The 15,138-nt window shown below is 39.8% G+C and overlaps 1 protein-coding gene across 2 annotated transcripts in view; it reads left to right on the top strand.

Moving 5' to 3' along the window:
* The window catches only part of CNTNAP5 (contactin associated protein family member 5), a gene marked incomplete at its 5' end in the record, with an annotated part of 904,555 nt that overhangs the window by 212,619 nt on the left and 676,798 nt on the right, over nt 1-15,138 (top strand). For both annotated transcript variants that reach the window (XM_082630066.1, XM_082630065.1), the window contains one exon: nt 2,293-2,397. In XM_082630066.1, the coding sequence (XP_082486192.1) occupies nt 2,293-2,397 (105 nt within the window). The remainder of the gene's footprint in view (nt 1-2,292; nt 2,398-15,138) is intronic.

Here is a 15,138-nt window from a genome sequence, read left to right as displayed (position 1 = left end):
ACCTTATAAATATTTATTGGACTAAATTAAATTGAAATGATTAGGTTACTTCAATTTCTACCTGGGGAAAGAAAAATAGGGTTAGGAGCACAGTACTCAAAAATGTCATCAGCAAGCAATTAAAAAAAAAACACTTAAAAACCTAATAAAAATGGTAGCAGTACCAACAAGGTTCTACTGTATAGCACAGAAACCTATATTCAATATCCTATGATAAGCCATAATGGAAAAGAATATGAAAAAGAATGTGTGTACATATATATATATATATATATATATATATATATATATATATATATATATATAACTGAATTACTTTGCTGTACAGCAGGAATTAACACATCACTGAAACATCAACTATACTTCAAGAAAAAATATTAAAAAATGATAGCAGAGTTTTATACATGTTATATGTTTAAGAAATACATAAATACTATAATAATTATGGTACTTGACCTTTAAAAGATCTTCAGTTTTCTTGTGGAAGTGGATGTTAGGAGGGTTGTGAGTTATTGGTTAGGGGTGGAGGGATATTATCTGAAATTGGATGGTAGCTGTAACTACAGATGTGGGTAGGTGATGCTCATAACATGGCTGGGAAGAGAAATACTTTGTGGTGCTTGGTGTGTGTGGTGTGTGTGATGTGTGCTGTGTGTCTGTGTGTAGTGTATTCTCCTGGGGCTCAGTCCAGTTGGGTTCAAGCTTTGGCATTCACCTGTTTCCTGATGATGAAACTAGCAAAAGCAAATGGAAAATTTCCATTATGTTCATATTGTTTCCTAACATATAAATAGAGTAACAAATTCATGTTCCCAAACAATTGTGTTGGAAGGGTGCGTGCAAACCCTCTCACTTGCATCTTAGGCCTGGGGTAAAGTGGCCCTGAGTTCTGTTTTCTATTCTCAGAATGACCGTAACTACCGAGGTGCCCTTGCTCTGATTTTTTTCCCTTGCTCTGATTTTTGTGTTATTCCTCCTCAGTGAGGATCTGGCTGTATTTTGTGTTTGTTAAATGCCTCAAAATATTTTTCAAACATTTTTATTTGGGAAAAACTCAAAACATATTTTGCCAGTTGATTTTTTTTTAACACATTGAACAAACAAAAATTCAATCCTTATGTTTCTAATTAATTGTCCTGCAATTAGATGAAATATTGCTCCCTAAGAATTTGCTGTGTAAGCAAGAAACCTCATAATCCTGTGTACATTTTCTTTTAAGAATGTCAACTCAGCTCTTCCTGAGAGCATTTGACATCATGAAGTTGACATTCAAACCGAATAGCACGTTTCAAATTTGTTTTGAGTGAGGTATGTCTAGATTTCATGATCTCATTTTGCAATATTCTTTAAGATCAATTGTATACAAAATGGAAAAATGGTAAGAGTGTTAGGTGGATTGATTGATTACTTCCTTCCTTTACTCACCATTTCATTCTTTGAGTAAACCTTTATTGAAAGCCTATTATATGCCAGATTATTTGCTAAGATCCCACAAAGAGCATGTTACCTATTGGAGAATGCAAACAAATAAATGAATGATTACAAGCTCCAATATGCTCTGTGAAGAGCAGAGTCCTGGACATGAGATTGGATGGTCAGGGCCATCAGAGGAGCATATCTACATTGTCAAGACCCCATCTCTGCCCATGGCTTCACACTGTTCCACATCTGGTCAGCATCAAAGAAGTCTTAGGACACATACCTACCACATTTAGGGAAGGCTGGGGGCTATTCTCTACTACTTCATAGAATAGAAATGAATTATTAAAATCAGTAACTCATTTTCCAAAGACTTTCATGCAACTAGGAGTGAGACATTCTAAGTTACTGTCCCTCTAGATAGAACTATTACAAGAGTCCTTAGGGACTGAAGATGACAGAGTAGTTAAACAATGTTCCCCATTTTTAAACCATCTCCTCTTTTATAGAAGAAGCTCACTAACCATAATTTGAGGCTTTGCTCAAGTGGTTGATCAAAGGAATGGCGGGATAGTTGGATTTTGGGTTAGACAAATCTGGGCAAGAATTGCGGCCACACTGTTTTCTAGTGTTGTGACCTTACACAAACTACTTAACATCTCTGAACTTGAGTTTCCCCAACTGTGAAAGAAAGTTAACCCCTGTCTTTGAGGATTGTTGTGAGGCATTGATGAAATAGCACATGGAAACAAGTAGTACCAGCCTTGATCAGAGGAGGTATTTAATAAGTGGTAGTGGTTAATGCTTTGAGTTCTCTCCTTATGGAACTCTTCTTTCTAATGGAATTTTCTCTTTCTCCCCCTTTCGTTTTAGACAACTGTGATGACCCATTAGTATCCTTGCTCTCTCCAGTGGCTTTTTCCAGCTCCTCAGACCTCAATGGTACTCACATCCCAGCTCAGCTCAACCGAAGAGTTGGTGAGTAGGTAACAAACTCTAAAGGCAAGCACTGAATAAGCACATAATGGGTAAATGGAAGAAAGGGAGTATCTCCATGTGCTGGGATCCTGTCCAAGATCAGTGTTCAGGAGAAGAATGGGTAGAGGGGCATTAAAAGAATGAAACCGGGCTTCCCTGGTGGCACAGTGGTTGAGAGTCTGCCTGCCGATGCAGGGGACATGGGTTCATGCCCCGGTCCGGGAGGACCCCACATGTCACGGAGCGGCTGGGCCCATGGGCCATGGCCGCTGAGCCTGCGCATCCAGAGCCTATGCTCTGCAATGGGAGAGGTCACAACAGTGAGAGGCCCACGTACCGCAGGAAAAAAAAAAAAAAAAAAAGAAACCATGTTTCCCAGCACATAATGGATATTCAAAGAATACTGGTTATACTGGTTACTGTTCTCCTGAACCCACCTTCTTCTTCTTTGATGATCATAAAACGCCTTTGTGGGGCTTCCCTGGTGGTACAGTGGTTGAGAGTCCGCCTGCCAATGCAGGGGACACGGGTTCGTGCCCCGGTCCAGGAGGATCCCACATGCCGTGGAGCGGCTGGGCCCGTGAGCCATGGCCGCTGAGCCTGCGCGTCCGGAGCCTGTGCTCCGCAATGGGAGAGGCCACAACCGAGAGAGGCCCGTGGTAAGGGAAATATTAATGACAATTTTGTACTAACACTGCCTTTTCATGAATCCTCTTTGCCAAAAATTTTATAAAGCATTTCACCCATATTATGTTATTTAGTCTTCACAAAGATACTGCAAAGTAAGCATTATTCCCTTTTTATCTTCAGATAGGTTTTCTGAAGCCCAGCGAAGTTTATAATGTGCCTTACATCATGAGGTTAAGAAGGGGAAATGCTTGGATTCAAATCTAAGTCATCTGAATCCACAGTTTTTCTCCCAACCACATTAGCAATTGATTTACTAACACAGGTTTAAGAAGGTGTATTAGAGAGAAAAGAGGTTTGGAAAGTATTCCGCCCAAGTTCAAATGCTGGCTATGGCGTTTACTTACAAGTTCTGTGAGCATCTGTAAGTCACTTATCTGCTGTCAACCTTGTTTTTTTTTTAATCTGTAAAGGGGACCTGCAATGCCTGCCTGGAAGCATCGTGTGCAGACTGAGACCAGACTTGCACATTCTAAAGTTCCTTCTCACTGCAGGGTAGAGAGAGACTGGGACAAGGAGTTACATTTGTCATTTCAGTAAGCAACTCAGGTTGGCAGATTGAAATAGAGGCTCTCCCACAGGGCATCTGGAGCCAGAGTTTGTCTCAGTCCCACCCACTCGTGCAGTGGCAGAAGGTCATGACTGCCTCAGTAGCTCCTTGGCATTTTCTGGAGAAGCTGTGAGTCTGATCATAGGCCAGCTCCCCCGTTTATGGACAGATATCGACAGGACACAGATGTCTCTGCTTCAGTTTATTATCATTATCCTGCTCATGGGGGCACCCGTGTGCCTGAGCTCAAGGTTAGTATGAACGTAGGCAGAAAGGAAGTTGACCTTCCTCCTTCTCCCAACTAGAGTCCAAATCAGGAAGGCCAGAGAGGAGATACAGTTGAAGAGTCGGGATGCATTGGTCTAAAACTCATCATGTGACACAGGTCCATTCACAGGGCCAACCGTTGCCCTTAAAGGGAATTAAATAGGAGATCTTTGTAAGTAGCAATGCTGAGTCCTACCTCCCAGATATTCTGAATTAATTGTCTGGAATGGGACCCAAGAATGAATATTGATAAATTAAATAAATACAAGCTTTCCCAGTGATTCTAAAATGCAATAAAAGTTGCAAGTTACTAGATTGGACGAATTCGTGAATAACAAATATTTCCATTAATATTTACTGAGCACCTACTACGTGCCAGACATTGTACTAAATCTGGCACATAGCTGGTATAAATAGGTACAAATCCTACTCATAAAAAGTATACATGGATAACACAAATTACCATATAATGAATAGCTAATATTTGTGGTTAGTGATAATATTGATTTTATCATTTTGTCATATATATACATATATACACAATATGAATGATGTGTGTATTTTTATACACACATATGTATATAGTATAGTAGGATATATAAAGAGAGTTAATTATATACATATGGTTGGATATATACAGAGTCAGTCATATATATAGACAAAGGTAGATATATCCATGTTTTATTATATATATATATATATATATATATATATAAAACCAGTGTGTGTGTGTATGTATGTGTGTGTGTGTGTATATATATATATATACATACACACAATCCATATGTAATAGAATATATACACAAGCATATACATGTATATGTATGTGTATATGGATGTGTATAGTAGTATATGTGTACATATACACATATATATATAATACACACATAGACTATAAACGTACATAGTATAATTATAATAAAACAAAAGCTATTATGTTAATGATATTAAGAAGGGTTTGTCATATGTTTTCTAAAATAAAATTTAGAAAGCTGAGAAAGCTGTAATTTTTAATTTACATAGAAAGATATCAATATAAATTAATAATTTATTTGTCTCCATCTAAAAATAGCCTTATGTGCTGTCTGTTCACTGAAATGACCTAGAAGTACTTAGAGCCCTGTCTAATGAACCCTTTTTTTCTACATGTCCTCCTCTAAAGCTTCCTTTTTATTTTAAAAAAGGAAAGACAGCAAATATACCCCAAAGAGCAAACTGTTCCACCTGGTTTGAAATCTAGGATAATGTCAGATATACATGGAAATTTCAAAGAACAACTTGGTTTCTATTTGACTTCTCCGTATAGTGTTTTTAACAGCAAGTTCACAGCCAGATGCTAAATTGCTCCTAGCACTGTCATTATCAGGCTTGGCTCCTCCCTGAATGGATGGATCCTATGCCTAGTTCACAATCCTTCTGTTAGCAGCTTATACGTACCAGCATACAGCTAAAGACCACAACAATATACTTAGCACTTACTATGAGCCATAACTGTTCTAAGCCCTTAAGGCACATCAACTTAATTCTCACAATTACCCTCCATGTAGGTATTATTATTATCATTATCTCGATTTCACAGATAAAAATACCATGGCACAGCGAGGAAAGAAAAGACTATGAGAATAAAATTTCTAGGTGGTTACAAAACTAGTTAATGTCTTAGGGGATAATAAAAATTGGGGGGTGATGTCTTCTCTATTGGACAAACATTTATGGGTTAACATGTAGCTTCATAACATCTAAGGTCTAATGAGCCAATGAATAGCATAACCTAATGACAGGTACATTCTCCTTGAGAATTAAACGATCATTGAGTAGACTTATTAAAAATTGCCCCAGGGGCTTCCCTGGTGTCGCAGTGGTTGAGAGTCCGCCTGCTGATGCAGGGAACACGGGTTCGTGCCCTGGTCTGGGAAGATCCCACATGCCGTGGAGCGGCTGGGCCCGTGGGCCATGGCCGCTGAGCCTGCGCATCCGGAGCCTGTGCTCTGCAATGGGAGAGGCCACAATAGTGAGAGGCCCGCGTACTGGAAAAAAAAAAAATTGTCCCAGGATGATGTTGAAAGGACAAACTTAACTCTCTTTTGATTTCCAAGTTTTGGATATTTTTTAATATACTTCATTCATTCATTCATTTACTCCCTTACCTCAATATTTCATGATTTCCTTCTACTCTATCCCATTCAGCCTTCCATGCACTTGTCAAGGAACTTCCTGGTTTTCCACTGCAGATGAAATCTACATTATAAACTCCTGACTTCCATAAAGCTCAGTCTTCCTCACTGAAATGAATGTGCTCAGTGGCATCCTCCCAGCTCCTCACTGCTGAACTTTTCAAGATAAAGGCCCTGCAGGTCTTCAGACACCATTTAACACTGCCACATCCCCTGGGAATCATATACACCTGTGGCATACACTGAATGTAGGTAATTAAGGACCACTTCACCTCCACTGTGTGCTCAGAACTCAAGCGTACACATTTCTGACCTACACCAGGAAGAAAAGAGGCATAGCTGGGAAGGATGTCATGTCCCAAGCAGAGATCAGCACAAAAGTTGAAAAGAAAAATATAGGAAAGGCATGCTCATGAGTACCCTCAGACCCCGAGTAAAGTAAGTCTGAGTTCTGTCGGTGACGCACTCATCTTTATGTTAGAAAACATGCCCTTGGAAACAGCCTTTGACCTTAGGTACTGTGCCACCAAGGTCTGGGCAACTCACTGGACCAGGAGAGAGATTAGATGGTTAAAACCTACTAATAGTCTTCACGCTGCTATCTCATCTAAGGAAGAAATCGGCCAAATGGAATTTTTGTTCTCTCACTTTCAAACACTCCTCGCATTTTATCCACACACAAGGAAAGAAAAAGCAAAGAAGAGAGCTAATTACTTTTGAAAGAAACGACAAAAGACATTAAACTGGGGGTCAGATCACCATTAATGGAGGTTGCCAAGTCAATATGTATAATTGTGGCTTAGGAGGAATCTGATTTTGTCAAATGTGATTTGTTTTGTGGCAAGAAAGCTTTTGATCTGGGCTTAAAGTTGGCCGGGCTGTGAGAAGCCCTTACTGTCGGCAGGAAACCCAGGAGTTAGTGACACAGCATGAAGCCTCCCCTGTGTGGGTTAGAGCTGCTTGAGAGTGAGGGAAGTTTTTACTTTATGTGATTAGAAGGCAAATAGGAATGGACCTCTTCGGCTCCATGAGAAGAAAGGTCTGTATTTTTCTTTCCCATCCTTCCCTCCCCCAACCACCAATAGAATTTTGAAATTTTAGTTATTCTTCCTCACTCACTATATTTTTTTGAGATGCTTGCCTGTGTAAGTTGAGATCATGTTTCTGGCATGACAACTTTGTTGCCATGGAGATTTTGATTTTTTTCAATGTCAAGGCATTTTCAGGTTCCTGGGCTCATGGACGAATGGAGAGGCTTAAAAATCTTTCCTCCTTTTGGCACAAAATCGATGCACGTTTTTTCTTTCCCCCTTGGGCAGCGCTTGGGTTGCAAAAAGCTATGGACCCATGAAGGTCTTTGGATGTTGGTTTTCATTTTGGTGTCTGGTCCCTCCTGAAGAGGTGTGGATTGGGAACAATTCAGGAAGCAGGGTCGTCTTCACAATTAGCATGATATCAGCTGTCTGGGGACTTGTTCCTGATTAGCTAGGTGACAATACCGAGGACCCAATTTCATCGGCAATACTACACTGCCTGCTTGCAAAAGAGCGTCCCATCTGGATTGATTGAGCCAGACGTGATATGGATACAATCTAATCTGTTCAAAAAGACCATGCGGTGTATAGAAATCTGTCACTGGATTCCCTTCTCTCCCTTTGAAGGGCTTTCTTCTTCTTTTCAGCAGCTTTTCTTTCTTTTCTCCTGTACTGGCTGCCCCCAGGAATGGCAGACATCAGGTTCTATGCTTTCCTTTGTTGCCTTACATGCACCCTCTCTTCTCGAAGTGTGGACTCTGCATAGTAACATGGGCATCACCTGGGAGCTTGTTGCAAATGCAGAATCTCGGCCTCTGCTCCAAAACTTCTGGATCAGAACCTTTGCTTTAACAACTGTTGCATTCACACATTCGAATTTGAGATGCACTGTGCTGGTCCATCCCTGAAACTCCCAGTCCTTCAATTCTTAATCAAAGTTGGCTAAGTCATTATGAAAAAGGAATCATGCTGGAAAATAGAAACTTCAGCTTTATTTTTATCATCACGTCAGTACTCTAAGATAGTTGGTATTATTAATAGTTTTAAAGATGATGAAAGAGACTCAGAGAGGTCAAGTCACTGATCTAAGGATATACAGCTAGTTGTTGGTAAGACTTATATTTGAAACTAATTCTGTCTACCCCATGTCCACTTTATTCATGTTGATCAGAGATTTTAACCTGAGTAAAGGGGTTGTTGACATGGTAGTCAACCCTTTCAGGTAATTTTGGCATTTCAACAGGGGTTGTCAGTATCTTAACCACAAAGACTGGATATTTAGGCATCAAGGAAGGAAGAGAGACACAGACTCCATGCCCCCAAAAATCATACTGTGGTCTAATATGCCTGTGGGCAAAACTAACCTGACCTAAATATTTAAACAATGCCTTAGGCTTATTCTTTTACTAGGACAGCTATGGATCAGTGAGGGATGCAGGATACAAATCTTCTGCTATTTAATAGGAGCCTTGGGACACTGTCTCAAATGTAGACAAATCACATGTGATGACCCTTTGTCTATTCAGCTAGGATCATTGCAAAAGAAAATGATGTTAAGAGGGAGAAGGAGGAATCTTACGAATACTTTTGATCACTAATGATATAATGCTTCAAAGACTCTAAACATCAATATTTGCCACATAGAGGGTGATAGATAAACCCATGCAATTCACCTTTATTTTGCTCCCAATGACCGGTCACTTCCTTTGAAAAGCCAAGTGGATATTATTTTTAAGAGTCAACTTTTATTTATTTATTTATTTATTTTTACATCTTTATTGGAGTATAATTGCTTTACAATGGTGTGTTAGTTTCTGCTGTATAACCAAGTGAATCAGCTATACATATACATATATCCCCATATCTCCTCCCTCTTGTGTCTCCCTCTCTCCCACCCTCCCTATCCCACCCCTCTAGGTGGACACAAAGCACTGAACTGATCTCCCTGTGCTATGCGGCTGCTTCCCACTAGCTATCTATTTTACATTTGATAGTGTAAAAATGTCCATGTCACTCTCTCACTTTGTCCCAACTTACCCTTCCCCCTCCCCGTGTCCTCAAGTCCATTCTCTATGTCTGCATCTTTATTCCTGTCCTGCTCCTAGGATCATCAGAAACTTTTTTTTTTTTTTTAGATTCCATATATATGTGTTAGCATACAGTATTTGTTTTTCTCTTTCTGACTTTACTTCACTCTGTATGACAGACTCTAGGTCCATCCACCTCAGTACAAATAACTAAGTTTCATTTCTTTTTATGGCTGAGTAACATTCCATTGTATATATGTGTAAGAGGCAGCCTTTAAAATACCAGCTCAGTGAATCACCAGTCTGACATTGCTAAACTAATACTTTGCCAAGAGACAAGGTCCTTTGCAATTCCTCAGTTCATTGCTTTTAACTTAAACATTGTAACTTAAAAATGTAGTAACGGAATTAAGAGCAGGATAATTGATGACATATATTTGTCTAATGATCGGCAGTGTACTACTGTATTCACAATGAGTGTCACACCCAGGTGGAAATAAGTTGCATTTGAATGGTATATTGTATGGTGGATACTCTTGCCTTGTCTAACGTGGAGTAGTTAGGTAGGATCTACTCAATCCAATCCATTTACTCAACCCCTCTGGAAGTTGTCTTTCACCTAAGACATTGTGGAAATGACATTTAAAAAGATGAGCTAAGAAAAAATAAATATATAAATAAATACCTTTTTAAAAGATGAGCTGAAGACCATGGATGGGCCTAGAGATTGTCATACTGAGTGAAGTAAGTCAGACAGAAAAAGAGAAATATCAATGATATCGCTTATATATGGAATCTAAAAAGAAATGATACAAATGAATGTATTTTCAAAACAGAAATGGACTCACAGACTTAGAGAATGAACTTATGGTTACTGGGGTTGGGAGGCAAGGGTGAAGTGAAGGGATAGTTAGGGAGTTTGGGATTGACATGTACACACTGCCATATTTAAAAAGGATAACGAACAACCAACAAGGACCTACTGTATAGCACAGGGAACTCTGTTCAATACTATGTAATAACCTAAATGGGAAAATAATTTTATAAAGAATAGATACATGTGTACATATTACTGAATCACTCTGCTGTACAGAGTCGTGTACCTGAAACTATAACAACTATGAATGTTCAGTTCATCTTTCTCCAGGATTCAGGTTCAAATGCCCCTTATCCTAGGGCTCTCCCTTCCTTAGGGCCCACTTCGACTGTTTCAAACTGTACTTATCTGACTTACAGTATTCGTTTATGCAATCAGTTGATTGTGTCTGGGCTTTGTTTTTCTAATCAGTGTACATATTTGATAAAAATCCAGATTTTATAAAAGAATCCTTATCATTCGTTTTACTAAGGACTTGCTTCTAATAAATCTCTTCCACAAACATATCCAGAGCAATCAAATATTACCCCTGGGATAGCTTTCTGAGGGTAATTTTGTGTGTAAGTAACAGAAAACTCACTAGCATGAAAAAAATTCACTAGCTTGAATAAACATTAAATTATTAGGCACATGGAAATCTAGGGGTCTCTGTATTTCTATTTCTTGAACTTTGTGTTAGTTAAAAGTGTGTTTATGCTGTAATAATTTAAGCTAAATATTTGTTTGGTGAAATTTTTCTGTATCTGTGTTTTGTTTTGCATTTTTTAAAAGAATTAAAAATAAAACATATTACTCTACATAAAAGGAAGTCCTCAAAGAGGAAAGGCTCCAGGGCTGATGAATTCAGTTTAACGATGTCATCCTCAGTATCAGAATCATTCTGGAGCTGATAAGCCTCCCAACATCTCAGCCAGACTCAACAAAGTTCTGAGAAACAAAGAGACCATGGCTTACTTTTAAGCCATCAAATTGTGATTCCTCAGAACAGCAGTACAATGTGTTCGAATGTGTTAGAAAATGCAGATTGTCTGGACTTATTCCCCACCACCTGAATCAGAAACTCCAGCAGGAGGACCCAGAAATCCCTATTGTTCCAAGCTCTATGAGTGACTCTGATGTGTTGAGGACTGTGAACCACTGCTTGGTGCAGTGAAAGTCTTCCCGGACCCAAGCTCACCCAACCACTCCTCTGATGAATCACCAGCAGATTTTCTGTTCACTTCTGAGCCCAATCACAGTTGAAAGTGATGGAATTACCTTGACTGGCTTTAGACTAATAATTTGATATAGAGTAAGAGAGTAAATGATGATGTCTCTTCCTCTCTCTCAAGCTATATCTCTTGCTATTTTGCTGGGTTATCTTGCACATCTTCCAATCAAATAAGTAATTTCCTGATGGAAATTTGAACTGAGGCAGAGGTTTTTTTTTTTTGTTTGTTTGTTTGTTTTAATCCAAGATGACACTCTTGGGGTAACAATGACAAACTGTTCCTTATACATTTTGTGCCCACGGTCATGAAATCTATGTGTTGACATAATATCATCTCGATCCTTGGTAAAGGAGGCATTAACTGTATTATTTTCACAGAAGTAGAGAAATTACTTCTGAAAGTCACAGAGTAAGTGACTCACCTCAGACATGAGACTTAGACTGGGCATGATCTTTCAAACAAAATGACCTCAGGAAACCAAGATAAATATAGCATGTTCAGCTGGGCAAAACGCATGCTGTTCACAAAAGAGAAGTTTTAAGTGCTAATGTCAATAATATGAGATCTGCAGTGTTAAATGACTTTCAGTGCCACTTCTCCATTTTCCCTTCAAAGATCTAGGGGGCTTCCCTGGTGGCACAGTGGTTGGGAGTCTGCCTGCCAATGCAGGGGACGTGGGTTCGTGCCCCGGTCCGGGGGGATCCCACATGCCACGGAGCGGCTGGGCCCGTGGGCCATGGCCCCTGGGCCTGCGCCTCTGGAGCCTGTGCTCCACGGTGGGGGGAGGCCACAGCAGTGAGGGGCCCACGTACCACAAAAAAAAAAAAAATGATCTTGGGACAGTCGTGTTTTTTGTTTGTTTGTTTGTTTTCTCTATATGCCTGAAAACAGAAAGCGTGTCTTATCTGGCTGCTCAATCTTCTACACTGCTTTACTCATGGGTGGAACTCAATAATCATATGGTCATTAAGTGAGGACTAAATAATCCACTAAACATCCTGTAGGCCTGACAACCGATGGATAGAATTAAATTGTATTGATTTGCCAAATGAAAATAGATCTCAGTTTCCACCAGTTTATAAGAGAAATTGTAGAGCAGTGCTAGCCAATAGGAATTTCTGCAAGGACGGACTATTCTATAGCCGTGCTGCTTAACAAAGTAGCCACTAACTACATGTGGCTATTGAAATCTGGCTAGTGCTACTTAGGAACTGAAGTTTTTATTTAAGTTAAATTAATTTAAATTTAAATGACCACAGATGGCTTTTGGCTACCATATTGAACAGCATAGTTCTAGAATCTTTTCAAGTTTTTTATACACGACTCTCTTACCTAAGTTTCTAAAAATGCCAGGGTGTTTTTATGTGTATATGAATCAGTCCTTGCCCTGCAAGGGCCATAAGTGTGAGACCAAACTTCACACTTTCTGAATTCCACATACCCTCCTGCAGAACTTCCTCACTTCTTGTGTAACTTCTGAACTCTGAAATGTGCAGCCAGATACACTTTTCTGAGCCATGAGGACCTTCAGGGCTCTACTCTTCACAAGGGAAGATAGTTATAGCAGGACATCACAGAACTGTCTGAGTGGTGAGTATCGGAACCCTTCAGAGCAATAATACAGCTCTCTTCCACAAACACAGGCAGACACACAGTTGTGTGGCCAAGGACACACACTGTCACAGAGGCTGTTGGTGCTCATATTCCTTGGACTTCACCACTTCAGTACAAGAACAAGATCTTAGAAGCTGAGCTAAGATGGAAATTCCTGTTCAAATTATTTGTGGGGTAGTGATCTCTGGAGAGAGGTTAAGCTGGAAGGCGGCAGGTGGTGGAGGAAGCCAGCAAGATATATGGTTTCAACTGAAGTCTAGCTTCCTCTGGATGCCAAGGGGAGCTCTGGACCACAGATTGCACCATGAATATCAGTCTGCCTTGAAGCACTGGGAACCACATTTTGAACCCTGTATCTGCCCATCACTGGTAGTGATGGGGACAGAAAGTGGTAGCTTCCCAGGCAAAAAGGCTTCTGTTTGGTCAAGGGCCAATCTCTGGAGGAGGGAACAGACAGCTCTAGTTGTCAGCCAGCATGCAGCTGGGGGCACCTCCATCTGCTAAAGGGGATCAGAGTGGAGCCCTAAGGATGGCCCCAACAGAACCACTTTCAACCCCAATAATTACACTTTCACTCTTCTGCCTTCTTATATTTTTTTAATTGGAGTATAGTTGATTTACAATGTTGTGTTAGTTTCAGGTGTACAGCAAAGTGATTCAGTTATACATATACATATATCCACTCTTTTTTAGATTATTTTCCCATATAGGTCATTACAGAGCATTGAATAGAGTTCCCTGTGCTATACAGTAGATCCTTATGAGTTATCTGTTTTATATACAGTAGTGTGTATATGTAAATCCCAATCTCCCAATTTATCCCCCACTCCCTTAACCCCTGGTTACCATAAATTTGTTTTCTACATCTGTAATTCTATTTCTGTTTTTTAGATAAGTTCATTTGTACCCTTTTTTTAGATTCCACATATAAGTGATATCATATGATATTTGTCTTTCTCTGTCTGACTTACTTCACTCAGTATGACAATCTCTAGGTTCATCTATGTTGCTGCAAAGGGCATTATTTCATTCTCTTTTAAGGCTGAGTAATATTCCATTGTATATATGTACCACATCTTTTTTATCCATTCATCTGTTGATGGACATTTTAGGTTGCTTCCATGTCCTGGTTATTGTAAATAGTGCTGTAATGAACATTAGGGTGCATGTATCTTTTTTTTTTTTTGCATGTATTTTTTTGAATTGTGGTTTTCTCCAGATATATGCCCAGGAGTGGGATTGCTGGATGATATGGCAGCTCTATTTTTGGTGTTTTAAGGAACCCCCATACACCCATTTTTACCTAATCTATGACAGGAGGCAAGAATATACAATGGAGAAAAGACAGCCTCTTCAATAAGTGGTGCTGGGAAAACTGGACAGCTACATGTAAAAGAATGAAATTAGAACACTCCCTAACACCACACATAAAAATAAACTCAAAATGGATTAAAAACCTAAATTTAAGTCCAGATACTCTAAAACTCTTAGAGGAAAACATAGGCAGAACACTCTATGACATAAATCACAACAGGATCTCTTTTGATCCACCTCCTAGGTTAATGAAAATAAAAACAAAAATAAACAAATGGGACCTAATGAAACTTAAAAGCTTCTGCACAGCAAAAGAAACCATAAACAAAATGAAAAAAACAACCCTCAGAATGGGAGAAAATATTTACAAATAGAGCGACCAATGAGGGATAAATCTCCAAAATATACAAACAGCTCATGCAGCTCAATATCGAAAAACCTAACAACCCAATCAAAAAATGGGCTGAAGATCTAAATAGACTTTTCTCCAAAGAAGATGTACAGATGGGCTTCTCTGTGTTCTCGGCTTTCTCTCTGTGCCTTAAACACTGCTGTGCACTCCAGCCGCCTTCAATCAAAAGTTGACCCCAGTGTCCTGCTATGTTGGAACAACCCAAAGTGCATTCTGCACCAGTGAGACCGAGCTCACCCACAGGGCTGCCTGGCTTGCTGATGCACCATGGATTGGATGCCCTTTCTTCCCTGCCTCATCTCCATTCCCCTCACCTGGCTTCCTGGGGTCAATTTCCAAATGAACTACTTACACGGAAATCCCTGTCTCCTAATTGACTTCTGGGGAACCCAAACTAAGTCATCCACAGAGAGTGCTCCTGTCCCCCACCCCCACCAGGCATTGCTCCTGAGGCAGCCTTAATCATGATAACTGGGTCTCATTTGGATCCAAATTCTCACTCCTTTACATAAATCTCCTCTCATGATCCTCTTTTTTTTCCTGCAAACTGGCCTCACTGGGGCCACTCCACATC

This window comes from Mesoplodon mirus (assembly GCF_964341445.2).
Source record: "Mesoplodon mirus genome assembly, chromosome: 8".
Taxonomy (NCBI): domain Eukaryota; kingdom Metazoa; phylum Chordata; class Mammalia; order Artiodactyla; family Ziphiidae; genus Mesoplodon; species Mesoplodon mirus.
This window is presented reverse-complemented; position numbering and strand designations above follow the sequence as displayed.